This window comes from Brienomyrus brachyistius, chromosome 12 (assembly GCF_023856365.1).
Source record: "Brienomyrus brachyistius isolate T26 chromosome 12, BBRACH_0.4, whole genome shotgun sequence".
Taxonomy (NCBI): Eukaryota; Metazoa; Chordata; class Actinopteri; order Osteoglossiformes; family Mormyridae; genus Brienomyrus; species Brienomyrus brachyistius.
This window is the reverse complement of record NC_064544.1, coordinates 13,985,011-14,012,736: the sequence shown is the minus strand read 5'-3', so window position 1 is coordinate 14,012,736 and position 27,726 is coordinate 13,985,011. Positions and strand designations below refer to the sequence as shown.

Here is a 27,726-nt window from a genome sequence, read left to right as displayed (position 1 = left end):
CACTAAATGCAAGAATTCCCAACAGCTGATATGGGCCTTTTTGAGTTTGTTTCTCATACATATGAAAATTTTGGCACTATAGTCCTAAAAGTTTGACCTTTTTAGGGGTATGATGTGGGCAGCAGCTACAGCCAGATAAGCTTCCATTTTTCCTGGTCCGGCCCGGCCATGGTCCGGCTTGCCTGAATTATATGCACACCTGTGACCCATCCTTGCAAAACTGACAGAATTTAGTTCCGAAATAATTCATTCTCGACCCGTTCAGTTGGAAAGCACCCTTAATACAGTAAGAATGCAACAAATCCAATAAACCAAGCGTCTACCTGTATTGTGGTGGAGACAGACGCCATCTAGTTGATTTCGAAGCTGCAGATACTTTTCTTGACGTTAAGCTGACCAAAGAATTTGGTGTCCCCTGCCGAGAAATCTAACTAATCCTGCTCATCGATGCACCGGAGAGACAACTTCTGGTTACAGAAAACCAACAGACCAATCTGCTTCGCATGCAAGTCGGAGAACTACGTCACCTCTCAGCCATCTCTACCTCCAGGGCATCCTTGCCTCTGCCTTCATGATCTGATGATCTCCTGGAAGTGAGGTGAACGAATGGCTTGGGGGGCCTCGTGTCTGACATTTCCCTGTCAAGCCACCTCCTTTGGGTTCCCCAATACTGACCATTCAAACCTTATTTCTGTACAATACCTACAGTTCCAAGGTGTCTTCAATGAAATAGCGGCAGTCACTCTTCTACCACATTATCCATGGTAATGTGCCATTCAGTGCTTCACGGAACCTTTCCTCCGTGTGGCTGGGTCTTTCCATCGCTCCTCCCCGAATCAGAGGCTATGGACCAGTATACTGAAGAAGCCCATAACTTGGTAATTATTGTTACCATCTATTTCTCAAGCTGCTTCAAGTTTCATCTTCGTGAAAAAGAAGGATGGCAGCCTTGTATCAACTACCAAGCTCTAAGTGACATCACCATTAGGTCTGCCGCTTCCTTCTCCTGATCCATCCAACGCTGAAAGGCATCAACACCGCAGCCATCTTTAAAAAGTTAAAGATTTGAAGAGTTTGTAACCTCATCAGAATTTGTGAGGGGGATGAATGGAAGGCAGTTTTCATCACATCCAGGGGGAACTACGAATGTCAGATTATGCCATATGGACTTGCAAACGCCCCCACAATGTTCCAATATTTTATTGACGAGATCTACAGAGTCATGGTGAACGAATGTCTTATTGTATTTATTGTATATATTAATGACTCATTTACTCCCCCTCTTGACTCTCAAGAGTTAAGTAATCTAAGTCCATCAGAGACCTCTACACTAAAACCAAGATGTGCAAGTTTCATAAATTGTCGATCTCTTTTCTGCGATGTGTTACTGGGTGAGACTGCGTAGTTGCAAATAAAATATCTGATATTCATATGCGGAGTGAACTTGGGATATATCTGAAAAATCAAGCAGGTAAACTTTTTGCTGTTTACTTTTTGATAGGCCCACTGTCTGTCTTGCCGGTGCCGTGGGACACAATGATCTCCAAGCACAGGTCGCTGACTGGCTATAATGCACACACAACGCATGATCCATTTGCGTACTGCAAAAAGGCTGTCACTAACGCAGCATGTGCTACTTCATCAAAATATAGGATAGCTAAAATGGTAGTCCCAAATTATTCCAGCGGATTACTTAAAGGTTAGAGTGCCCTTTTGGACCCTCGACCCAGGGCACGGGGACAACTGAACCGATTGCCAGCCCTGCTGTTTGGTACCATAATCCCCCACCATACACTAACCCCTTCTGTCTGTGTGGTGGCACCCACGAGATAGGAGGTCACAGATGCTTTTTACTCCCGCCAAGACACCACATTCTAGCCAGCATTCATTCCCAGCTCCTGTACTCTACACACGCTCTACTCTGAGTACTGGACATCCTGACATAAGTCACAAAACAAAACCGTTAACCCGCAAATTCTGGTGACCATCCCATTCTGACAGCGTCAATGACTTCCTGTCACTCCTGTCCCATCTTTGCCAAGTCTTAAATCTCATTATCTTTACTCAAACTCCAGATTCCTCAGAGACCATGATGAAATGTCATTGGAATTTGCTACCAACCCCCCCCCCCAAAAAAAAAAAATGGATACACCACTATCCCATTTACTGTGCATTGATTCTCCAAAATGTGCTGCCTGATACCTCTCTAGGGCCTATCTAATGCTATGCAGCTTTCAGCATATCTGTTTGTCCAAGTGTTAGGTTGTTTGGGATTGCTTTGATTAGACAGAAGACCTCAGCTTGCATCTTATGTATGGTGAGTGTTCTGTACACACTGTGTTCTCCATACCAATGCATAGACTGAGAGGTTGAATCAAGAAAATGGATGCTTTTTTTTTAACAATATTAAGGAAAATATTGTTGGACTGATTTCACAGAAAAATTCACTCCCCCAAGGGCTACTCGCCCACCATGAACATCCCAACTGTGGACTTGTGGTTCGGATTGAGTGGCGGAAGGCCGCTGTCCAACTTCGGACGATTGTAAAGGCAGAGAAAGGATTTGGGACTACAACCATTGCCCCACTGCCCTACCTCATCCCAGATAGACTTTCCACTAAACTCATCAGACTCCATTTGCCTTCCAAAAAGCTTGGTACCCAGCATATTTGTTCTTATCACGATGTCAGACACATCTATCCAGTCATCTATTGCTTAAAATAATCCCTCAGATATCAGATCTCTCCTACTTCCCACATCTCCTTGTGCACTACAGCGTCTTGAATCCACCGCTCACATTGAGCTATAGACACCTTGGAGTTCGACTACAATTCTTTGTGGACTGAGGGCTGGGTTTCCACTCATGACATGCTGGACCCTTTGCTCGTTAAAGAATAAACCCAGCCTTCAGATCCAGATCATCCTGTCCCACGCATGAGTAGTCACTCGCTGGTAGGCAGTCTAGGGCATTTGGTGATGAAATTTTGGAATTTTTCTCTGTATTTTGTGAACTAGTTTAAACATGTTTCTGACTAAAGGTATTAAACATATTCATTTATGATTGGGATTTTATTTTCTCAGTATCTGCCTTATGAAATATCGCTTGTGGTTGGACTATGATTTCTTGGACTATGTTTGGAAAATAAATCCCTTGGTTCCAGAGCCTCCATTTCCTCAATTTTCACTGTAAATGAAATTGTAAATTGTAACAATTTACAATTGTAAATTTTTGTGCAGCCCCAACAATTTCAGATATTTGTTGGAATCAGGGGAAATGTGTGTTTTTTTTAATCTCTTTATGTATTATGTTTACTGTTAAAAATGTGAAACTCCGCAGACTGAAGCTTAGTGACCAGCACAGTAGATCAGCATTTGCAGCATCCAGTAATGAGTCTGACAGCTTAGCCAAGGGGCTACATAGGGCCGAACTCAAAGGATTTGCTGGTTGTTTTGAGCTGGAGAGGCAAAATTTTAAGGAGATCAACTAGATTTTTCTCAACACGTAACACGGCAGACGCCTCCGTGTGCCTCTGTGTGCCTCTGTGTGCGGGGTTTGCAGGTTCCCTGTATTCGTGTGCCTTTTCTCCGGGGTTGTCATAACACTTAGACACATTGCTGATGACAAACACAGAACCCAGTCTGTATGCCTGCCGTTCAACACTCCTCCGTCACGATGTAGAACTCAAAGAATCCCGTTGCCTGGAAACGTGCGGGCTGTGATCTGTAAGTGCTGGTGGAGGACGGGATTTGATTAGCATTTGAATGGCTGTTTGCAGCTCCTTTGAAATTGCCCTGGCAAGTATTATTTTGCAGTAACATTTTCTGTTTGCACCTTTCGACTGGAATGCATGGAGTAGCCGGGCTGTACATGTATTTTTTTACAAACTCGTTTTATGCCCTTTATATGCCTTTCTTCAAACGCCCTTCATGCACCTCTTCTCTCTCTACCTCTCCATTTGTAACCCACCTCCCTTTACACACCTCTCCCTTTATCAAACACCTCCCCTCCCACCCCCTCCCTTTGTAAATCTCCCCCCTTCTCTCCCCACTCCCTCCATGCTCCTCATTGCTGACACACATCTCCTTCTCCACACCCCATCCCTGTCCTCAGTAGTGGGACTCCTTTCACGCAGGCTCTGCTCCATCACACCTAACCCGCCTGGGATTTTTCTCATCCCACCCATCGATTAGCAGCCTTTTCAGAGCCTCCCCCGCAGAGGACAGGAACCGTAGGCTGGAGGCCACGCTGGGCTGCGTGTGGCGCCGCATTAAAATCCGACAAAGTCTTTTTGTATGTTTCTCACTCCTCTTCCACGTTCCCGCCCCCTTCCCCAGCTCGCAGTGTCCTCAGCACTGCGGATCACGGCACTGCTGCTGTGCTGGGTCTCACTGATCCGGCTGGATTCAGATTTAGCTTGCCTCTGTGGTGTGATGCAGAGGGGGGGGGGCGTCGCTATGGTGACCTGAGCGAGTGGGAGGGGCAGCCGTTTTCCCTGTGACTGCCGCTACTGTTTTTCTCCCACCCGCTCTCATGTGCGGCAGCACCTCGCCCTCGTCCTCCTCCCCTGTGTGAAGGCTCGAGCTCCAGTGAGAAAAATGCTTTGGTCCCCGAAGCGCTCGCTTTCCAACATCCACGTGAAGCTGACGGCCACGGGGCTCCTCAGGAAGCTGCAGCTGCTCTCGGGCTACCGCAGGAGCACCATGGTGTTCCACTCAGGTGCGATCGCTGCTGTCGCGTCTCTGCGTGTGAGCATCTTCGTGTGTCTGATCGGGGCCGTCCTGCTGTGTGCTGTTGGCATGTGTGTGTTTGTGTGTAGGTGTGGGCGTGTTTGCGTGTGCATGTTTATATGATCAGCTGTCATTTTGTGACCCAGGCGTGTCTGTGTGTTTACGTGCATGTGCGTGTACATGCGTGTGATCAACACGGTGTCTTTCCATGTTCCAGATACGTGTGCCCGTCTGTCTGTCTGTGTCTGTCGGTGTAATGCTCAGCTGCATACTTCAGGTGCTTCCTCTTCACCAAAGTCCTGATTTAATAATTTTCAGTAAAAGGGATGGAAAACAGCTAGGAATACAACACAGACTGTGTGTATTTCAACACCGGGATGATTAGATGAGGCTTTTATCCTTCCTTGGAGTGTCTTCCTCACCTTTCATGGTTCTTGGTGATGGTATGTTCTGTGTTTCTAAATTTGGCAGCCTGGTTACATATGCATATAAAGCAGGAAATGTAGGTTACTTAAGGATTCAGTCTTCGGCTACCCACTCCTATATCTGCGTACACATTATACATTAGCTGAGCACTAAACATTCTCTCACTGTTTCAATACAAACATTTATGAAAGTATGTTTCCATGTTTACATGACAGCATACAGTCAGAGTGTAACAGTATAGCACAACTGAATTAACTGTTGGGTTGATTTTTATTAATTTGATTTGAATGACTAACAAAAAATCCACAAATCATAGCAAGCTATGTGTGGTATATGTGTGGTGTGTATATATATATATATATATATATATATATTTTTTTTTGTATTTATTTTTTTTCCAATCACAATACAAATTGGGTCAGTGTACTTCAACAACCATACTGGGAAACAGGAATTTGTGCAACACCAAAAACAACACGTTAGAAGAGTAACATGAACTTTCAATGAGATGTGTACATTAGAAATAAAAATGAAGTTTTTGGCCCATTACTGATCTTCTGTGCTCGCCTGAAATGCAGGTGTCATTGTATAATGCCTATACATGCATTTAAGGTGACATTTAGTGTGGAAATTGCGTATCAAAAAGAAGTCATTTCCAGCCTGCTCGTTGGTCATGCATCCAACATGCATCCAAAATGCAGTCATTTAACTGCATCCTTATCTGAGCAGACAAGCAATCCGTTCATCCCTCTCGGAGCTGTTTGAATTATTCAGAGGCTCCATAGAGACAACTCATATGAATTCTGAATAATTTAAAGTGGCAGAAGACCCATATTCCACTTCGGACCTCTGTATTTTATATTCTTGCTATATTTTATGTCGTGAGATTTTAAGAGAAATACTTTTATTGTGGGGGTCATTTACATAGTTTTTTTTTTATCTAGAGTTGTTCAATAGATGAAGTTTGCGGATAAGGGTTTGATGAAATGGTCTGCAAAATAGAATAAAATATTGAGAAAACATATATAGCTCCGTAAGACATGGGAGGGACTTAGTTGGGGAGGCAGAGTCAGAAGAGGAAGCCGCTCTGATAAACTGATAAACGGGTGTCCAGTTTGGTTTTGGTTGGAGAGAAAAGTGGCTCTTCTTCCCACCCATTACATATAACAAGGGGGGCAAGATTCCAGCATTCTGTCTTCCAAAATTCCCACATTCTGTGTATCTGTTCGCTGTGTGGAAGCTTGAATTTTTTTACAAGCTCATTTTAAATTTTATATCAGGCAGCATGGCTCCAGCCCTGCAGGGGCATTCTGCCAGACGGCAGAGCTCGAACACTCTCTGGACCACAATGTAGAAGATACGCGTGCAAATCCTGGGCACCCCTGAGGTCTTTGGAAAGCGAAATGTATCTGCCTTACAAATTGTTACAGTAGTTTTTCCGATTTTGATGGCATTTAGGAAACAGTCACTGGAAATGGCTATTTGCCAGTAATAATCCTCAGCCATCTAGAAATCTAGGAAAAGCTCATTTTATTTTAAAAACCTCCAGGAGTGAATACGATGAAAAGCGTATGAAATTATCTCATTTGAATCCCCCTTAAAAACCCATCTTAATCTACTACAAATGTAATATAATATGTATAATCCAAATTGAATGGATTTCAGCTCTTGATGAAATTTTTATAGTGAATCAGGTCAATAAAATTTATGAAGCAGAAACCCAGCAAATAAATACTGGAGTATCAAGTGTCCTAAAATAGAAGGCAAACACAAACTTGCCTGTGTCTGTGCAGTAGTACTCAGTCAGTTCCATTTATAAAAACTGGGTACTGAGTAAATACGTCACACTAAAGTAAATGGATTTATAATTAGTAACGGTTATTCAGCAGGTGTCTCCCTTGTGTGTGAGTGGATGTGTTTTCCTGAACCCGCAGTCGACTTATGTGTCGCTTTGTATATCACAGCAATCCTGTGCTGGATGAACAGCTATGGGAGATGCCTGCTTTCCTATGCACGCGTGTGAATGCATGTATATGCTTCAGTATTCTAATTCGCCTGTGTGTGGGTGTGTGGAGGAAATCGAAGGGGTTACTGCGAGTCTCAGAAATGTCACTTCGGATGATTTCACACCTAAAGAATCACTTACCATCTTCAGTGGGCCCTACAGAGAAACCCCATTGTACTGGGCCATGTGCAGAATGCCAGGCTGAATGACGAACCCTATTGTGATGGATAATCCACACTGACCCCGGCTGAATGACGAGCCCCATTGTGATGACGGCGTCGGTAGGTTGTCCTGGCAGCGCCATCAGCCTGTGCCATCTGGGCATGTTTGCTTCTTTATCGCGAAAATAAGTCCGCATGATTCCTGCAAGCAGCACAGCATGAAACACACCTGCACATTAAGCCCGCTGGACACCTGCACATTAAACCCGCTTAACACCTGCACATTAAGCCCGCTGAACACTAAAACCACATTTCAACTACATGTAGTTTGCCATGGTAATTGTAGCAGGTGTCCACATAAAAATTAGTCGCCACGATTAATCAAATGAAAGTTGCTTTTCCCTGTGAATGGGTCACAACCAGTATGGGGTAATTTCAATATTATACAGTTAATTTGGTTTATAGCTGAAGTTATAGCCCAAGGTAGTTAAGCTAGATAGATAGTTAAATGTTATTGATACGCAGTGTGAATGCCAATAGATCAACAGGAATAAAACCTTACTGATGCTTTTTACTTCTTTTTATAGCATCAAAAGTACAATGTGGCATTGTAGGTGTGTCTAATAATGTGTAAATGTGTGAACAGCCTGCCGTATAACTCTTTGCAGCAGAGTTTGATAGAGTCACCCCTGAATAATTTTTCTGTTAATGGACATGTGGTTGGGGAGGTGCAGTAACCCTACACATAAAGGGGGGGAGGTTGAATCCCATGTGTAGAGTTTGCATGTTCTCAGAGGATTCCCCCATAATCTAAAAATATGGTCAACGGAATTGGTGTCTCTAAATTTCCTGTGTTTCCCTTTGTGTGTGTGTGTGTGTGTGGGAGTCTGTGTACTCTGCAGTGGACTGACATCCTGTGCAGAGTGTTCCTCACATTTTAGACATTCCTGAAAGACTCTGTATTGGATCGGAGGCAATGGTCGGTGGTGATGGACATGTACTACAGAGCATATCAGAAATGTCTCCTCGTGATATCAGAGGATGCAATTCGTCAAAAATATGCGTTTCTTACATTTATAACACACATCATAGAACTTCTCATATTAGAGCATTGCTTGGTGTTGAGCATCTATAACCTTTTGATGTTTTGATGTTGCATGAACTGGGCTGCCATGTTGTACAAGACTGATAAAATGCAAACCATAATCTCACCAGCAGAGGGAGCCAGAGGAAGCTATTAGATGTAGTTAAAACTTTCCACTTCTCTCTTTAGAAATATGTTTAAAATATACATCAACAACTCTCTCTTTCAAGAACAAAATTAACAATAATATTTTGATCTGTGGGGGGGGAAGCATAATAATAACAATAATAATATAGTTTTTAGAATAACATAATATAATTATTGAATAAGAGTTACCAAATTGCCAATAGGTGTGCATGCTTGTGTGGCGGGTGTGTGAGTGTATGAGATGTGACTGAATGGGATGCGAGTGAATGGTGTGTGAGTGTATGGGATGTGAGTGAATGGTGTGTGACTGAATGGGATGTGAGTGAATGGTGTGTGAGTGTATGGGATGTGAGTGGATGGTGTGTGAGTGTATAGGATGTGAGTGAATGGTGTGTGAGTGTATGGGATGTGAGTGAATGGTGTGTGACTGAATGGGATGTGAGTGAATGGTGTGTGAGTGAATGGTGTGTGAGTGTATGGGATGTGAGTGGATGGTGTGTGAGTGAATGGTGTGTGAGTGTATGGGATGTGAGTGAATGGTGTGTGAGTGTATGGGATGTGAGTGGATGGTGTGTGAGTGAATGGTGTGTGAGTGTGCCCTGTAATTGGTTGGTGCCCCATCCTTGGTTGTTCCCTGCTTTGCGCCTATAGGCTTTGGATCCCCCCTCAACCCTGAATAAGACAAGCGGTTACAGAAAATGATTGGATGGATAATATACTTTCTGACAAAATAACCTTTGCTCTGAAGTACTGTATTACTACTGTATCATCGATAAGTATATGTATGTATATAATTATTTTAGTTTGATTGAATAAACATTAAACAAAAAATATGAATTTTAAAAGAAGTCTGACCCCTTTGATATAATCTGTATTTCTGACTCTAATCAGCGAATTGTAAGACGAATAAACAAAACAAGATGCATGTGTTGAAAATGCCAAGCCGATGGCTCTAGGAGTTTTGCAGCGGACAGGCATGGAGACACTGTATACTTTGAAGCAGAGCCAAAAATATCCTCTTCCAAACTTAGGCTCCCACCATACATCACAGCCAATAGTCTCTGTTTATATTAAGGTTCCCATACAAACATTGGCTCAATTCAATGCATATATTCCTAGAGTCAACAGTTGACTTGAAGAATGCATGTGGCCTTTCCCCAAGGCCGTTAGTTGCTAGGGTATGCTATTACATATGATGTAGAATATCATATTTTAAAGTCATACTTCCAGTACTGTAACATTTCAGGCATTCAGCTTGACAACTTATTTTACATTAAATAAAATATGATTGTAAAAGTAAATAATACTGTTTAATAAAAGTAACACACTGAAAATCCCTTTTAATGCACATGATGTCTGATGCTGTGTTTATCCACCTAATGCTTATTGGCTTGTGGATAAATAATCAAATAGTTCCCAGAATGCTGCTGGTTAATGTTTCTTCCTCAAAGATCATTACATTACTGGATGAGCTTAATGCAGTTGTTTCTCTGGGGGGTGGTATCCACTGAGTGCAAGAATTTTGAAAGAAAGGAAGATTTTCTTTCTCCAATCATTTTCAGACATGTTATTGCATTTAATATAGATTTTAAGTTTGACCGAAATTACTGTAAAACATTTAAACTATATCGATGCTGGTTGAAATCCTAACCTCTAGTTTTTAACTTGAAACAGACCATGGAAAGATTCCAGTCTTTGAAGTATTCTGTGGAGATAGTGTTGGAATTTCCTATGAGTGCATATTGTTATAAAATATCATTATCGTGAGGGTTTTTAAATCCACTTAAAGGATTTTGCAGGCCTTACTACTCCAGCTTATGTTCAATATTCAAATGTGCCAGTTTCATGCATCTGATGTTTTTGATCATGCTAGATGCCCCTCCTACTGCTGGCTCCTCACTCTTTACCCATAATCCCTTTCAGGCTTAGCAAGCAGTTCTGTGGTGTCGAGGGGAACAGGCAAGGTGCCAATTCCTTTCTAGACTTAACCCCTTTTCCATTTGCCTTTTTTTATGAATCAGGCATGTGGGGTTTGCAGAACAACATTAATTTTCAAATCTGTAGCCCTCACAGTGAATGACCTGCGTGCAGAATGGAAACTCGCTACGTCTGGAGTAGAATTCGTATATTTTTCAGCTCCTGAAAGTGAGACTTAATCCTGTATTGGATGAGCTGCCATATAGGAAACTTTTCAACTTCCTTTGCATAAAATTTTACTGGAACACAATGACTTTTGCATTGTTACATTCTATCGCATTGCATTGTTGCACCTTCTCAACAATGTGTATATATATATACATATATATTGCTATTTACTAATACTTGCCTATACTTCATCTCAATTAAAGAGCAAACTTTAAAAAGTCACTTAGTAAACAGGATATGTTTTGAGGAGATTTCAGTCGACTTCTGGACATTCTTTATTGGGTGACACAAGGACTGGTTGAGCTTTGGTTCCCAGTACTGTAACACATGATATGGAAGCCCAATTTTAGGTCATTAGTGGGCTCATCTAAAAACCAGCAAAAAAATGGACTGAGATTTGGAAAATTTCCTCTTTAATTCTCCTGGACCCAATGGCACCCCATCTGTTACTGAAAAGGGGCATGTTTCCATCTACCTCCTCTTATCTGCTAAGTCCTCTGTTTCTGTTAGCCCTCCCAGCTGAAGCTGTTTTCCCAGTCCTGGTACCCTCCCCTGCCCCCTACCGCCACCCCAGGTAAACCACTGTGTGTCTTTAGTCGTTCTCTGCTGGTGGAGCTTTTAGTACATTAGTGCCTGCATCATGGTCTCTCTGCGTATTTATAAAGCTACTGTAAATCAAACCTGCCCCGGCTCTGCTAAAAGTGGAATGCACTGACAGTCATGTCCACTGGGACGAGGGTCTGGAGGTGGGTGTAATCTCATACACGGCTCCATTTTGTGCCGGGGAAGAGAAGCTGCCTGATGGCTTGTAATTGCTCTGTGACTCATACTAATGCTCCATAGTGAGTTCTAGATAATGCTTCTCGCTGATCATGCTACAGGCTCAAACAACTGCGTAGCTTAGCTGCAATAGCGTATGCGCTAGCGTGTGTGGGACTGGCAGCGTAGTTTAGGTACAACTTGGGGCCCAGAATCACTGCAGGCGCCCCAGTGGTTCAGTGCAGGGTGGTGGGGGGAGCAGAATGCTGAACGTGGTCTCCATGTTGCATGCTTGTTCCCTTTCAGTGGACCGGGGGAAGTTGAGAGGCAGCTCCTGCAACAAGGATCCCCAGAACAGCAGTCCTTGCGACCTGGTCAACGGGAAGAGTAACCAGCACAAGGACCAGAGCCAGGATGTCAGCCACAGGCGAGAAGATCAGCCAATCGCCAGTGATCGACGCTTTCTGGCTGCCGCTGTCATTATACAGCACATCTTCACAAAGGTAGGGCGTGCACCTTTCTACTCTCAATAGTTCTGTTTTCATTATGCTTCAAAGTGTTTAGCAATAAGCTCATTTTTAGCTGATAATAGACAGATGCCTTCATAATTATGTGTTTTTTTGTTTTGACCAAGTGAGAAAGTATAATATATATTACACTAGGTTTGTGGGTAATGTGCTTGGAAACAAGCTTATCTGGTTCCTGTAAAATTAGGTTACAGACCCACTGTGGTCCTCTGGATATTGGCTGGTTGTATAAAGCTCTGTGATTTGCTGGAGAGCACTGAGTTTCCAAAGAAACGTAAGCAGCTGCCCCTCCACTCTCTGCTTTATCTTGACGGTTCTGATGGTACCACCAGGGTTGGTTTTTGTCTGGGAGTCTGGGAGGAAGCCTGTGCAGGAGATAACGTGCGGCTGCGGAGCTGAAAACACTCCAGGAGGCAGGATGATCTTTCTCTGCTGAAGCTGCTTTGTGTGAACGGCAGTGTTCAAGGGCCAGTTGCATTTAGCTCAGCGAAAACAGCTCATCTCCACCCCCTATCTGCTTGAGGTTTCATGACACATGGGCACCGCTTCTCATAAGTAACTGTCTCATTTTAATTAACTTGCATTGGCTGCCTTTGTTCTCCATCTCTAGTAGTTCATATGCTTGAAAGCACCTTGCTATGGGCAAAAAATTCCCTCCTAAATTTCCTTCTAAACTTGGCTATGATCAAGTGATGACACGTGTTTGTCCCGCCCACCTGACCCTCCTGTCTCCTCCCTCACGTGGCCCTGATGAGCCACACCTGCTGCTTGTTGCCCCTCGTTAGTCTTTGTATTTAAGTCCCTGTTTCTCTCATCATCTCCAGTCTGGACATTAATGTCAGTCCTCCTGTTGCATGTACCCTGCCCAGTCCTAGCCCTCCCTTTTTGACCCCTCGCAGTCCCGTTTATTTCCCTTCTCTTCTATTAGTCTAATACAGTGTTTTTGTTCTCTGGACACCTGCTCTGCACCTCCTTCTTTTCTCAAGATGTGAGAGTACTATCAGAGAGTAGAGGCATACCGCTCACATCAAATTGACAGGTTGGGTCAAAGGTCACGAAGATCAAAGGATTGGGGTCAAAAGTGGGCGGGGCCAGGCCCAAATATTGTTCATGGTGGATAATTTTTCCAGATGTTGGGGTATATATGAAATTAGTTATGGTTGGTTATTATTGATTCAATTTGATTTAATTCAATCGTGTGCTTATGGATATGAGTGTGATTGTGTCTGAAATGCTATAGCCTGTGTTATGAGGGTGACCGTCTGCCGCCGGGGTCTGCCGTGTCGGAAGGTGAATGATTCCGGTCTGGAGCCTGGAAATGTTGTGAATACTACAGTCCTCTGTAGGTTGGGTCTCTGAGGCAGGGTCTCTGCGAGCTGGCCCTCCGCGGCTGCCCCTCTGTAAGCTGACCCTCTGTAAGCTGGGTCTCTGCGGCTGACTCTCTGTAGGCTGCCCCTCTATAGGCTGCCCCTCTGTAGGCTGCCCCTCTGTAGGCTGCCCCTCTGTAGGCTGGTTGTGTCTGCAAAAGACTCGGACATTCTGTGTTGGAGCGAGTGTTGTACGAGTATGAAAGAAACCCTGTGAAAGTGAGAGAGCGTGGAATGAGAGGAGGTGTGTCCGACGTTATCCTCCAATGAATGCCCCTCCTGCAGCAATTCGGATGTGTGTCTGTGAAAAGTGGCAGGGAGGGGAGGGGGGAGCGTGGGTGGGGGTAGTGTGTGACCCCCACCACCGCAGCGCTCCCAACGTTTGTGCACCTGTCTGTCGGCTAAGTGACAGAATAGAAAAGCCACACATAAAATTGACATTTTGTCTTACAGTATATAACAAGTTATTTTTTGTTTGAAGTTGGGGGGGTCCGGTAGTTTTACCCATATCCTGTTTAGTTTTCCCCATGCACCTGTTATTTTCTCCTGGCGTAGATCATCCCTGGGGTCGCAATTACCGTCGGTGTCTGCGCATAACTACAAACGAAATAAACACCGTGACGATCAAAAAAATTAGGAATCCCCGGTCACCTAAAACTTGACACGACATTAAAGAATCCTAAGAAAAAAGTTTGTCTACCGCAAAAGATGCATGTCGGGAGTGCCACGCCCCCAGAGGGCCGTGGGTAATATAACAAGCTTCGAGCAGTAGGCCTAGCAGTAAGAGGTCATACAGAGAATATAGATACAGACATGTCCGGCATGCCCAAAATGAAAGATTCTACAGCACGGTCAAAGATTCAGGAGGAGGAGGATGGTGTACGGCCTCCGGGGAGCTGCGGGACAGAATGCTGAATATATGTCAGTGGCCTAAATGTGACTGTTTTGGGCCGTTTGCGATTTGGATGCTGGATTTCTTCCACGTGCTGTTCAAGGATAATCAGGGGCATAAGGAGATGCAAGCGTTGAAAAAACTTGTAATGTAATATCCATGTCTGGGGTGAGCAAAAGATCGGAATGCTAGCAATGGGGAAGAACGGACAACCGTTATCAAGTAGGACGTGACAGGTGAGCTGTGGGGACAGAATGGTGAATATATGTCAGTGCTCTAATTGCAGCTGTTCTGGAATGAGAATACCATATGTGATGTGGATCACCCTCACCCCTCCACCTTACACGTCACACACCACAGACAGCGTATAAAAAGTGGACGTTATTACAACCCTCTCAAAATCATCACCATCCATCCTCAACATCATGGCAGCATCTACAGATTCTACCAACGAAGTGATCGCAATATCATCCTCCGATGACGAAAGCGGGGAGTATGAGGCCTTTCACCCTCCGACCCCTCCTCCATCACCGGCCTCTGACCCTGGAGAAGTCCCAATGCCTGTGATCTACACGCTTCTCTCCACACCTGCTTTGTGCCTAGGGATGCTGAACTGCATAAAAGCGATGATAGTGGGACTTTTAGCCTCAGTCATCAGGAAGCATCAGCAGAAGAACTGCTACGGCTGTGAGGTGGATCATCCCAGTCAAAGGCAGCACCCTTGCCTGTTTCCGCCCGAGAGGAATTACTTTTACATCCACTTTGATTCTGTGGTACGCGAACTCTGGACCGACCGGCTGATCCCCGCTTTGACCCACGTTCTGGAGACCCTAGGGATCCGAGCTTCAGTCGGCAGGTTGGAGGAGGCTGTAAATGATATATATGAGAATGAAGAAGCAGAACCTTGAATTCCGTTGACTGGGATTCTGATGGTATTGGTGGTGTGTCATCTAAGACTTCTTCTGATAATACTGACACCGTATTGATTAGAATTCTGATTGTGTCACTGTCATCACTTCAAATTAATTTTCAGGAGGACCTGAACTCTGTATCATGCAGATAAAAAGTCAGAATTCTCAAAATTCTGAGATTAAAAACTCGGAATTCTGAGATAAAAAAGTCAGAATTCTGAGATAAAAACTCGGAATTCCAACTTAATAAGTCAGAATTCTGAGATAAAAACTCGGAATTCTGAGATAAAAACTCGGATTCTGAGATTAAAAAGTCAGAATTCCGACTTAATAAATCAGAATTCTGCAATAAAAACTCGGAATTCTGAGAATAAGCTTTTTTCTCCTCCGAATGGTGGAAACGGGAGTCATACACAAATATATTTGCTTGGAACCTCATTTTAACACCACGATACAATTACTCATTAAATTAACAGAAAATTACAATATTTACCAACACGGGCACACAAAACATTCCACCTGTAGTTATATAAAGACATATGCATGTTAACATACAGTACTGTAAATAGTAATTAAATTTAAAACTGCGTTGCATTGGCAATACCTGAACATTTTACGTTGTTAAAATGAAGTTTTACTTTTAGAAATGTGGGTAGAATGGAGAATCCCGTTATTAAGTCGGAATTCCGAGTTTTTATCTCAGAATTCCGAGTTTTTATCTCAGAATTCTGACTTATTAATTCTGAATTCCGAGTTTTTATCTCAGAATTCTGACTTATTAAGTCGGAATTCTGACTTTTTAATCTCAGAATTCCGAGTTATCTTAGAATTCTGACTTAAGTCGGAATTCCGAGTTTTTATCTCAGAATTCTGATTTATCAAGTTGGAATTCCGAGTTTTTATCTCAGAATTCTGACTTATTAAGTCGGAATTCCGAGTTTTTATCTCAGAATTCTGACTTATTAAGTCAGAATTCCGAGTTTTTATCTCAGAATTCTGACTTATTAAGTCGGAATTCTGACTTTTTAATCTCAGAATTCTGACTTGATTTCAGTTGATTTCTGCCCTTCAGATTTTATTGTTGGTTATCCATAGTATATCACTATGAACATTAGCATATATTTACATCCACTGGGCACTATTGTCGGTAATAACAATGAGCACTGCCCATGTCCTAGCTGGGTGTTTCTGATTGGTTTTCACTGAGTAACATGTGTTACTGGTGATGTATTTCACAGCACGATGTTATGTATCACTTTTTGCTGTAAAACTATTGCTCATAAAGTCGCAGACATTAAAGGCAGGAGTGATACCCAGTGCAAGAGAAGCATTTGACACAGTTATATTCTGCACTGACTCGACGGTGCCTCACAGGCCATGTGCTCCTCTTTCCCGTTGATGTCTTTTTGCCCTTTGATCCAAGCCCTGTCAGTATATATTTGGAACACAGATACATGTAGCAGTGCAGTGTAGCTGGAGAGAGTGATATATGAGAAATCCCGGCTCGCTGCCATCCTGTACTGGATAAGCAGATAGGGAAGAAGGCTGGCTGGAGTATTACCATTATTACTATTATTATATTAGTTACAGCAGCAGCAACGACAACAACAAGAACAATAATACATGGATTTTCTGAAACCACTTGTTCTATTCATGGTTTTGGGGGGTCCAGAGCCAATTATAATAATAATAATAATAATTATTATTATTATTATTATTATCCATCCATTTTTCAAACCGCTTAGCCTACTGGGTCACGGTGGGTCTGGAGCCAATTTAGCAACTCCAATTAGCTTCAGCATGTTTTTGGACTGTGGGGGGAAACCGGAGTACACAAAGGAAACCCCACGACGACATGGGGAGAACATTCAAACTCCACACACATGTGACCCAGACGGCGACTCAAACCCGGGTCCCAGAAGTGTGAGGCAACAGTGCTAACCACTGCACCACCATGCCACCCCCTATTATTATTATTATTATTATTATTATTATTATTATTATTATTATTATTATTAAGCATGCTTGTACTCCTTTTTAAAGCCATTAGCAGGACACTTAGATTTGACGTGTTCCTCTTTCCTATTGCTGCAGTAGTAAAGCTGGTAGCTTCCATGTTGACATGCACTAAATACCTAAAGAGCGGTACTGCCGCAGATTTTTTTCTGGGAATCCGAAATCTAATGCTAGGGGGAAACCAAGGTCTGTGCATTCCATGCCGGCTGGCCCGTTACCTTTTATGATAAGTTACAGGGGCTTTTCGGCTAATGATTTTGGTTTTTCAACGAGATCATCATGGCATAGAGATAGAGGGTAGTTTTTTTTAAGCCGCGGCCTTTACTGGGGTAAGTGTTCCGCTAAACCCATATTTTGCTTTATAGGATGAATGTGTCTGCCTGCAGGGGGCGCCGGCGCTGTCTTTCCTGCTGTGCTTTGAGATTTACTGTACACCTTTATCTGGTTAAGCTTTTAACTTGGACGGAGCCAAGAATACGAAAACTGCCGTCCAGTAAATCATCTCATCCTCATTCCTCCACTCAGCCCATCTCCTCCTCTGCGGCGTATTTCATTTTTATTTTTTTTGTGACGGACAATATGCTTGGCAAACTAAAATAGAAACCGAATCTCAGGTAACAAAAACACTACAACGGGGAGACAAAAGCAGCTCTTCAATCACCAATATTAGTATAAAAAATAGCAACATGTAGAATCTTAAATATATACAAAGAAGACTGGCGGTACATGGAAATATATCTATATGAGATTACGGACATTCTCCTGTATTTTACTGAGTCAGTATTTTATTGGCGTTTCTGAGAAATTCTGAGACACAAGAAGCATCTCTTTACTAAAAAACAAAAAAACAATAGTAGTGATACGCAGGGTCGGCGAATCCAGATTTGTAGTAAAAAAAAAAAAACAGGCGTTGCTTGATTATATATGTATTTGCGTGTTTATATAACATTATATGTGTGTGAGTGAATATATATATATATATATATATATATATCGTGTGTGTTTTTTATTTATTTTAAGTATTTACTGAAAACTTACAAACCCTCCAGCGTTCCGCGGCCGGTACCGGATCCGCAAGAGGGGGTGTCGCGCCGGCTCTGTCATTCTCTAGAGTCCCTCCCCACTAACGTGCATGCAGGGAGGTGGTCCGGGGGTAGGGGGTGAGACATTGCACGGTCCCTCAGACCGCCCAGCCCCCTTCTGCGCGGTGCCTGACAGCCAGGGCTGCGCGCAGGGCTGTTAGGGAGGCGGAGGTGCGGCCCCGGGGACTGACACGGTTCCGATCATGGGCTGCTGCATCAGCGCCGAGTGCTTGCGGGTAAAACGCTCCTCTCTTTGGTGCTCGGACAGCCCGAAAGCTGGCTAGGTCTTTGCTATGGGTAGGCTAACCACAACGGATAGGCTGATTGTTATGAGTAGGCTGTGTTCTGGGGACTGTTACTGCTTAAGCAGGCTGATTTAAAGGTAGGTTGTGTGCTTTGTGCAGGCTGATCAGAGATCGCAGATCACTGATCACTGCGCTGCTTGCTTATCATGCAGTATGTACGCGGAGGATTTATAAGAGCAGTCGAGTGAGGGGACTGCATGGCCGTGGTGTGACGCGTGCGGTGTGTTTGCGTCCCCTGACTTGCGTGTATGACTCTGCGTTAAGTGCGATGCTTGGCTTCTGCGTTTCTGCCGTTTGATCGTTCAACACGTGTCTTACATGCTTGCAACATGTGCGTGTCTTCTTTGTACGGGAAGTATATTTCAGGTCCTTTTGGTTTACGTGCTGGTTTTCGGCTTTTGTGCAGATGTTTTGCTTGTATGAGGTGTGCGTAATGCCTGCATGGTAGCCACGGGGCACAATGTTCCTCGGGGATCGAGAGAGATACCTTATCTAACCGGGAATCTGATCTAACGATACCCCTTGACTACAGCAGTGCAATATTCGATCAGTCTTTTTCGGCTAAAGTGACTTTTGTAACAGAAGACATATATATTTATATTTTTTTTTTTCGCCGCAGCATGAAGACGTTGTGAAGAGGAGAGCTGAGCTGTCACAAGAGCTGGCCACACTGCGTGGAGAATTGGGTAAGTAAATAATGAGCAGCTAGCAATGAAACGCTGCTTTATTTGATATGCTGGGTTCGGGCATGATGCAAATGTATGGACTCGGTTTAGAAGATATATCATATACATAACATGGGCAACCCATTAATTTTATTTCATTTCACGCAATGAAGAGTGGAGTGAACAGCAACAACGTAAAAATACTCCATATTCAAATGCTGTCGGGTGGCATAATTGTGCAGAAGGTTAGTGTAGGTGCTTGTTACAAGGACAACTGAGCAAACGGACATTCTCAAAACCAAGATCACAACAGGCTGTCAGAGAATGATAGCATGCAAAGATGGGGAAAACACAGGCGAGCATCAGCCTTTGAGGAAACGCCTGTTCTCAAATTCTTCTGGTTAAAATGAGCTTTTGCTTCATTGCGAAGAATGGCCGTGTACCTAGCACACCAAAGTGTCTATGTTGGGGGCATTGCATAGAAGATGACACCCCCAGCTGCAGTTAGCCGTGAATAGCAGTACAGCAGCCACACTTCAGCCCTCACTTCTCCAGAATTCTGTTACGTTTTGTCTGATTTTGATGTTTGATTATATGTGATCCATCTATAGTTGGTGTATGAAGTTATAATAAATAATTCCTTTGTTTGCACAAGTACGATTACATTGAAATGCTTCGCTTCGCCCGCCTCATCTTGCTCTCCGTAGCTTGAGGGTCAACCATCATACAGCACCCCTGAAGCTGGGGGTTAAGGGCCTCACGGGACTGTTCTGCTGAGGCTGGGGCTAGAACCAGCAACCTTCCGATTACAGGCACCGAAGCTTAGCCCCCTGAACCCCCGGGTGAAGAGTTAGCATTTGTGTCTGGCTTCAGTGACAGAGAAACTTCCTCATCACTTACAAGGGTTCAGACTAAGAAGTTGTTTAACACTTTAGAGTGGGGACGGCCAGTATTATCCACAAAGGGCCGGTGTGTATGCAGGTTTTTGGGATCACCTTTAGGTCAGCTGTTCGAGCCCAGGTGTGAGGACTCTTCAGCCAATCAGTCCTCTAATTAGTAATCTAGTAGGGTGGTACAGCAAAAAAAAGCATATACACTGGCCCTTTCTGGGTAAGATTTCCCACCCCTGCTTTATAGAGATGCAGTTTTGGTATTTCTGATAAAGAGAGTGTTGTTTTTAATCTGTATAGGTTCCTAACATGGCAGCTTGATGGTTATGGTTATAGCCTCTCCTCTTATGGGGTTTATTCTCAGTCCTAACTGTGTGTGAAGTTGTGGTTTCCCTCCATAGTCAAGAAATAAGGTTAGTTGAACTGGTCTCCCTGAATTCCCCAAAGTGTGTGATTGTGTGTTGCCCTGTGATGGACTGGGATCCCATCTATGGTGTCCCCTGCCTAGTAGGTGTTGTCATTGGCTTGTGAAGTCACTTAAGACTCCAGTGACGTACGTGATCCCTTAGACTAGTGTTTCCCAGTCCGGTCCTCGGGGACCTGCAGCCGGTCCACATTTTTGCTCCCTCCAAGCTCTCTGCCAGACAGTAGGGAGCTAAAACATGGACTACATGCGGGTCCTTGAGGACCGGATTGGGAAACACTGCCTTAGACAGATTTGCAACCCTCATCCAGTTTCTGCATATGTCTTGCTTGCCCGGAATGTTTCCTCCTTATTGGCTTGAAACACCCTGAAGCTCCTCATTGGCAGAAGGGTACGGGAGAAGACTGGCAGCATTTCACCAACAGACTCCAAAAGACACACAGTCGCACGGGACCACATCCTGCCGGAAAAGACAGGGCAACAGAGGATTCCCCTCTGCAAGCTGATAATGGTATTTTTGAGTTTGCGATGGACTGTTTTAGCGTGCAGGACCATGCCTGGTAAAAGCAGCACAATAAAGACCCCAGTGTTGCCTTCAGCTGCCTCTTTCATTCCCCTGAGAGCCAGACGCTTTCCCTGAAATTTGGCCAAGTCTCTCAGCAGAGCTACACTCCATGCGGGCTTAGATAAGGGATGCTGAGGTGCGAGAGTTTTTCCAGAGCGGGTGGCGTTAGTTTTATGGCGCGTGGTTTGGTACACATATGGGGTGTGGGGGTCTGTAAATGGGACAGTAGCACCTGTTCAAGACAGGGAGGGGGACGAGGGGTTCTTTTGGGGAGGGGCAAGCCCAGACACGCTTCACATTTCAGGCCATTATGAAATCATGGCTTTTTTTGACATCTTCAGCCAACTGTTTGTCCTCTAATTGTGCAACTGGGTAAGAACTCCAGGTCAGAGGGCAGGCTTGTCGCCTCGCTGTGTAATGCTCTGACGGAACCCGGGTTCCATGAGCCGGGACTCACGCCGCGCTGTGTGTCTCCCAGGGAGCCTGACGGCAACATGCGACCGACTGCAGCAGGAGAAAGAGGAACTGAATGCGGTATTCCAGGGAGCTCTGCAGAAGCTCCAGGAGAAGCACCAGCAGGAGCTGGCCAACATAGGGGAGCAACAGCAGGCTTTCTATTCAGCTGAGTGGGAGAAGGTCCATGAAGCTTACCAAGAACAGGCGGACAGGTGCAGGAGCCAGATGCTGCAGGAGGTGAGATCAAAGATGGGGAGGCCAAAGTCCTGAGTTTGTCTCTGCCAGTCATCACTGCTGCTACTCTTTGCTAACAGTCATTGCTGCTGACCGTTCCTGCTGATCCTAACTTCGAAAATTATGCCGGTGTCCAGAAACCTACATCCTCAGGTGGATGAGCTATGGAATCTACCAGAAATGCTTGATTTATGGTTGGGGGCATGCGTCTTGAGCCGTGTGTTCCAGACTGAACAGTATTCATTGTTTCATAGTTATGTTCACTGGCTGTTGTTGCTAAGTTCTGCTAATAGCATTAGCATGATCATCCAATATTGAAACCCCAGGACTGCAGTCAATAACAAAACACGGCTGAGCTGTTAAAGAGAGACAGATGTCTGTCTCATTACAGAAAATAATGGCTGACTGGATCCAGGATCTTGCTGTGAGTCTTTTGTCGTAATAATAGACAGCAGATAATATGCCCTGTTAACAGGCCCGATTCCGGACATGTGTTGCGGCCCCAAGCGGGACGTGTCACACAGTTGTCGCTGTGTTTGAAGTCACTTTTCCAGATGCCTTTCGCATTAGTCATTTGCGACTGCAGCACCAGACACACAGTTGAAGTGCGTGGGACACAAAGGACCCCGTGTGTATGGACAGCAGCCTGGGAGCTTTGTAGGTACTCCTGGCTGCCTGGTCAAGTAGAGGAGACTCATGCACTTTGAAGGTTTGATGAAAGTACTTAACCCAATTGGCTCAGTAAAAATAGCAAGTGGAAGGAATTCAGCTTAGGAGTGGCTTGCGATAAGCCGAAAAAAATAATCGATGATAATGAAAAATAAATTGCAGCAATGCTAAAAATAATGAACCCTTGTACTGGGATGGCCAGTGGCTCCGAGTGGAGGTGGAAGTGTAGCAGTAGTGTCCGGTCAGGTTGCTGTCTCTGTGTGGAACCGTTTCACGCTCTACACTCTGCTTGGCCGGGGTTCGAGTCCCGCGCGGCAAGCAGTTAGCAGCCGAGGGTCTCTGCGTGTTCAGTCTCGCTTGTGATGACTGTTACTGTGCTGAAATACTATTCGTTTATTCAACTAGTATGTCTCCCTAATCCGCTAAGTCCTGATTTGTAGGATAGGGGTGATTTTGCAAAGACATAGGAATTTTATATTATATATTACACTGTCACACTCAGTTATAATGCACAACAAAAGGCAAAGCTATGCTCACAACGAAACTATGAAATGATTGTTTTACTTTGGGTTTAGTGTGAATTCAAAACCAAGCATAGAGACCCAGTTTCATTCAAAATTCACTTTTGATAAAATATGCAGTTACATTCTGTTGCCTTTGTATGGCAGTATAGGCATTCAATAATTAGTCAAATGCTTATATTAAAATGTATTATTATTTTAATAGAGCTCTTTACAGCACAGGTTTCATAAAACCTAGTTTTGGAACTACAGTGTTTTAACTCTTTTTTAAATGTTACATTAAGAGTGAATGGCTTAAAAGAATTACTTTGTGAAAGCATTAGTCTTTCTGTTGGTTGAAAACGCAGGTTTGCATTATGTATGCCGGGCATGTTATGTGTTTTGCATGAAAATGTAATGAATAACAGCACTTGACTTGAGTCTTAAACAGAGAAGTGGCAAATGTTTTGGTTTCCCAGACTGTATTTTACTTCTGTTTGAAGGTGGATGATTTAAAGTCCAAACATGATGCTTTTATACGGCAACTGGAAGCCAGCCACTCGGAGAAGATGGAGTGTCTCAGGCTGCGGTGTGAAACGTCTTTTGAAGGTTGGTCACACTTTCACTCCTCACTTTCATTTTGGCCACCAATGCTAGAACGAAACAGATGAATATACAGCAGTGTGCAAAAGTCTTAGGCAGTCAAAGAAAATGTTTGAAGCTATCTTAGTAGTAAATACTCAGAATAAGACACAATTTAACATTAAAGCATATGCAAATTTAAGGTGAAAGTAGAAACGACCAAGAATCAGTTCCGTTCTGTCAAACATTAATGATATCTTGTTGGATGGCTAGATGAACACCTCTTTGGTTCCCACAACTCTCCTCTGGGGCACCTCAGCCATTTAATGTATTTGTTGAATTAGTTGGTTAATTTGATGAGGAAGTATTGAGTAGCCAAACAAGGAGTCACATTTTGACACACTGACACATTTTGACAGACATATAGTTTTAAACCAACCAATTGACATTTCTTTGACAGCTAAAGAGTTTTGCACATGTTGGATGTCTCAGGCCACACTACTCATAAACATCTGCAGCTCCAGGAACCACTCGCTTCATCGATAGTTCACTCCCAAGCTATTGATCAGACTGAGCAAGCTTATGAAGTCGGCATTCTCCAGTAAAGGCAGTGAAGGCATGTCTGGGCAGTTAATCTTAACCTGTTATCCTTTTCAGAACTCGGGAAAAAACATGAGCAGGAAATTCTGGCTCTGGACGAGACCCTGAAGGAAGCAGAAGGCGCTCTATCTGTAAGCCTAACAAAGAACCCATTGCTTTGGACCACAGGACTCTGAGGGGCTAATTCATCACGACTGCTGGGCACATGCTCTGAAAATTGCACTGCATTACAGATGACTGTACACTGCCAAAAAGTAATGGAATAATGTAAAAATGCATTATTACTTAATGTGAAAATGATATTATGTATTATTAAGTATATTATATTGCAGCTGACACGAAGAAAACCCAAGGAGTATTTTTCTATGAAATCGTGGATTTTGAGCATTTTCTGCATCATTGTGTTCAAGCTTGCTAGCATTTTTGCTGACACGTTAAGTCCTAAGATGTGTTATTTACACACAGGGTCTTTACTTTAGGTTTCTCCTTAGCTTGACGTGCGCAAGCATTCGTCAACCATCAGTCAATGTCCTTGGGTATCTGCGTACGGTAACTTTCTGCCAAGGAGCAGATGGTGTGACAGAACGCAGTGCATACAGCAAGACGGAGTTTGTTAACTGAAGATTAAAATAAAGTAATATGGAGCAAGAAGTAGTTGACAGAACATTATTTTTCCCGCTTTACGCGGGTTATACCGTTCATGCCTTGGAAAGATTGTTATTCCACAGTCATTTTACCAGTCGTGTAACTCAGGATCGGGCGCCTGTGTCTCTCCAGAACCAAATTGAGGAACTCAAAGTGGAAAACAGCACTCTGAAGGCTGAAGAGGAGAGACGGAAAGCCACGACTGAGAAAACACGGGTAACCACACTGGGTCCCATGTTTCACATTACCGCGGCATGTCCTTGTTAACAGTACCAGTGCCCCCTATCTGTTCATGTGATTGCTAGCAGGCTGCACAAATGTTTTTCTATGTTTGAGTGCCCCAACAACATCCTGTGTAGGGTGTGCTGTGTCCTACACTCCATGCGTTTCGCAGTGACCTCTGGATCACTATTGTTAGACATTCAGCCGCTGGTCCCTTGTGATTGCGATTTTGTATCTGCAGCCTGAAGCCATGTGCATTTCAGAGGCGAGCTTCAGAGTGTTTCCCTGACTCTCTCACTCGCCTCCACCCTGCTTCCTATATTTATCTTTGTTCTAGAAGGATCCGCACACCTTATACCTGGAGCAAGAGTTGGACAGTCTCAAGGTCGTCCTGGACATCAAGATCCAACAGCTCCACCAACAGGACCAGAAGCTGATGCAGATGGAGAAACTGGTGAGAGATCGTAGTAAACCAGTCACTCTGTACGATCTGCATTTTATTTGCAAGCTGCAGACTGAATTCCTGATCTCGTTAAATGATAGGTTGAAAAAAACGTGCAGCTGGAAGAATGCCTTAAAAAAGTTCAGCAGGAAAATGAGGACCTCAGAGCCAGGATGGACAAGCATGCCGCTTTGTCCAGGTAGGTCAATGGTCTTTCTACCTGCAAGGAAAGTGAAACATCTGCTTCTGTTGCCTCTGGCTGTTGTTATGTTGGTATTTCTGATCTCATCAGCAATTAGGGTGCCTTGGGATATTAAATGGGGGGTGCAGAAAATTCCAGAATGTCTTCACATGTCTTTGAGGTACACTTCCAATTGTGACATCACCATCCAAACCTAGGAGGGTCATGCCTGCTAGGTTTGCGTGTCAAGAATGTGCTCTGGTCTTAAGCTCCAAGTCTTGGCACATCTAGTGAGTTCTCCACATTCCTCTCCTCAGGCAGCTTTCCACAGAGCAGGCAGTGCTGCAGGAATCTCTCCAGAAGGAGTCCAAGGTGAACAAACGTCTCTCCATGGAGAACGAGGAACTGCTCTGGAAGCTACATAATGGGGATCTCAGCAGTCCACGGAAAGTGTCTCCATCCTCGGCCCCCGTGTCATTCCAGTCCCCCCGCAGCTCCGCCATCCTCTCCAGCAGCCCTGGTTCGCCCAGATAGCAGTTGACCCTCCCTGAGACAAATGATGGACAACACTGTCCTCCAATCAGAAAGCTATATTAGCTGTGCAGGATGACGACCCATCTCCCTTCTACAGAGGTACTGTCTACGTACATGTGAGCTGGAAATCTCAGGTCCCCAACGAACTCCAAAGCTGAAAAACATAGCTTAGCTGCCACGGAGCCCAGCTAAGCTATTCCCTGCCCCAGATCTGCCCCACCCACCAAAGGATCAGCCTAGCTTTGGATATCTACTGTCTTCTGAGCTGTTACCCTGCATCCGAGCAACAAGCAAATGCAAACAAAAAAAGCCATTTAATCAATAAAGGTGAAAATCAGCCTTTATGCAGCTTGCTGTAGGGTCTCTCTGTGTGTTTGTGCACAGATTAGTCACAGCGTTCACACGACTGGCTGGGAGATGCATTTCTGTGTAGACATACTATATGTGTGCTTCATGTAAACGTGCATAACCCAGGACAGGATGACTGTTTTTACCTGTGAAAATCACACCAGTAAAGATATCATGATATGCAATTAAAAATCTCTGGTACTTACAGTAAGAGAATATCCAGGATATACCAAGGAAGATTTGTGATATTCCATTAAAAATGTGTGGTGCCGAAGTGGATTAGGGTTCTATCAGTCTGCATTCTGCTCTCTGACCTGCATTCTCCACTCAGCGTATAGTTATTGAGTTTATATCTGTATATATATATATATATATGAAACAGTACATGACAGTGTGGCATATGTGGCAGTATTCCTGCGGTGGTATTGAATTCAGAGGTCTTACACTGTTCATACGTAATCAGAACTGATTTAAAACATTACTTAAAAATGTCCGACCTTGAATCATCTTAATGTGATCTGTTGACGTTACTAAGTATTTACGGCTTCAGGATTTGGCAGCTTTGGCCTTGTATTCGAAGTTATTGTATTTTTTTATACTGAACTTTTATTAAAATGGGGTGGGGGTATTCCAAACATTTTCCCATGTAATTCCCAGAATCGTCTCCTAGGTAACTAGCTAATTGATGTTTTCTTGCTCACGCATTTTGGTTTCTGTCGCCATCAGTGCCGGTCTAAGTACCATCAGGCGAGTTTCCCCAGTGGTGCCTGTGGCTCGCTAAGCCGGTGCCTCTGTGATGGTCGTGCCCTTGGCGGCTGCCTATGTCACCAACAGGATTGACTGGCCCTGATCACCATTCTACGCTCTATGTCACCCAGCCGTGCCTCCTGCTGTCCTCATGGTGGGACAGAGACAAGCTTTATCCTGAAAAGTGCTCCTAAGTATTTCTGTCATGACGTGTCACAAAAGTTACTATTCCGATGTTGAAATCACTGGTGTGAAGCTGAAACTGAAATATGCAATTCATAAAGTTATACGTATAAATTAAATATTATAAAACAGAACTTGGTATTATTTATTTATGAATTTAATTTTGGTCCTGACAATTTTAAATATAATCTGTGAGATGTATAAACTGCCATCTAATGTGATTAATAAACACGTGTGATGTTTAAATTGAATATGTGATGTCACGATCGGTACTGGCTTGTCTTC

General features: G+C 43.8%; 1 protein-coding gene and 1 long non-coding RNA gene across 5 annotated transcripts; both read left to right on the top strand.

Moving 5' to 3' along the window:
* The first annotated feature begins 442 nt into the window (after window positions 1-442).
* On the top strand, window positions 443-1,430 carry LOC125705067 (uncharacterized). Its single transcript, XR_007381342.1, has 2 exons — window positions 443-598; window positions 709-1,430. It is a non-coding gene; the product is annotated as an uncharacterized LOC125705067 (long non-coding RNA).
* A 3,086-nt stretch (window positions 1,431-4,516) lies between these two features.
* Window positions 4,517-27,692, top strand: mtus1a (microtubule associated tumor suppressor 1a). 4 transcript variants are annotated; one of them, XM_048971398.1, is made up of 10 exons: window positions 4,517-4,716; window positions 11,761-11,957; window positions 19,174-19,240; window positions 21,577-21,791; window positions 23,461-23,566; window positions 24,197-24,270; window positions 24,917-25,000; window positions 25,347-25,460; window positions 25,550-25,647; window positions 25,947-27,692. In XM_048971398.1, the coding sequence occupies exons 1-10, from the start codon at window positions 4,596-4,598 to the stop codon at window positions 26,161-26,163; spliced, it is 1,293 nt and encodes a 430-aa protein (XP_048827355.1). In that variant the 5' UTR covers window positions 4,517-4,595; the 3' UTR covers window positions 26,164-27,692. The 4 variants fall into 4 exon arrangements, with proteins under 4 accessions (XP_048827355.1, XP_048827352.1, XP_048827353.1 ...); XM_048971395.1 differs by having other exon boundaries at window positions 4,520-4,716; window positions 25,344-25,460; XM_048971396.1 differs by lacking the exon at window positions 4,517-4,716 and adding an exon at window positions 11,513-11,537 and having other exon boundaries at window positions 25,344-25,460.
* Window positions 27,693-27,726: the final 34 nt, after the last annotated feature.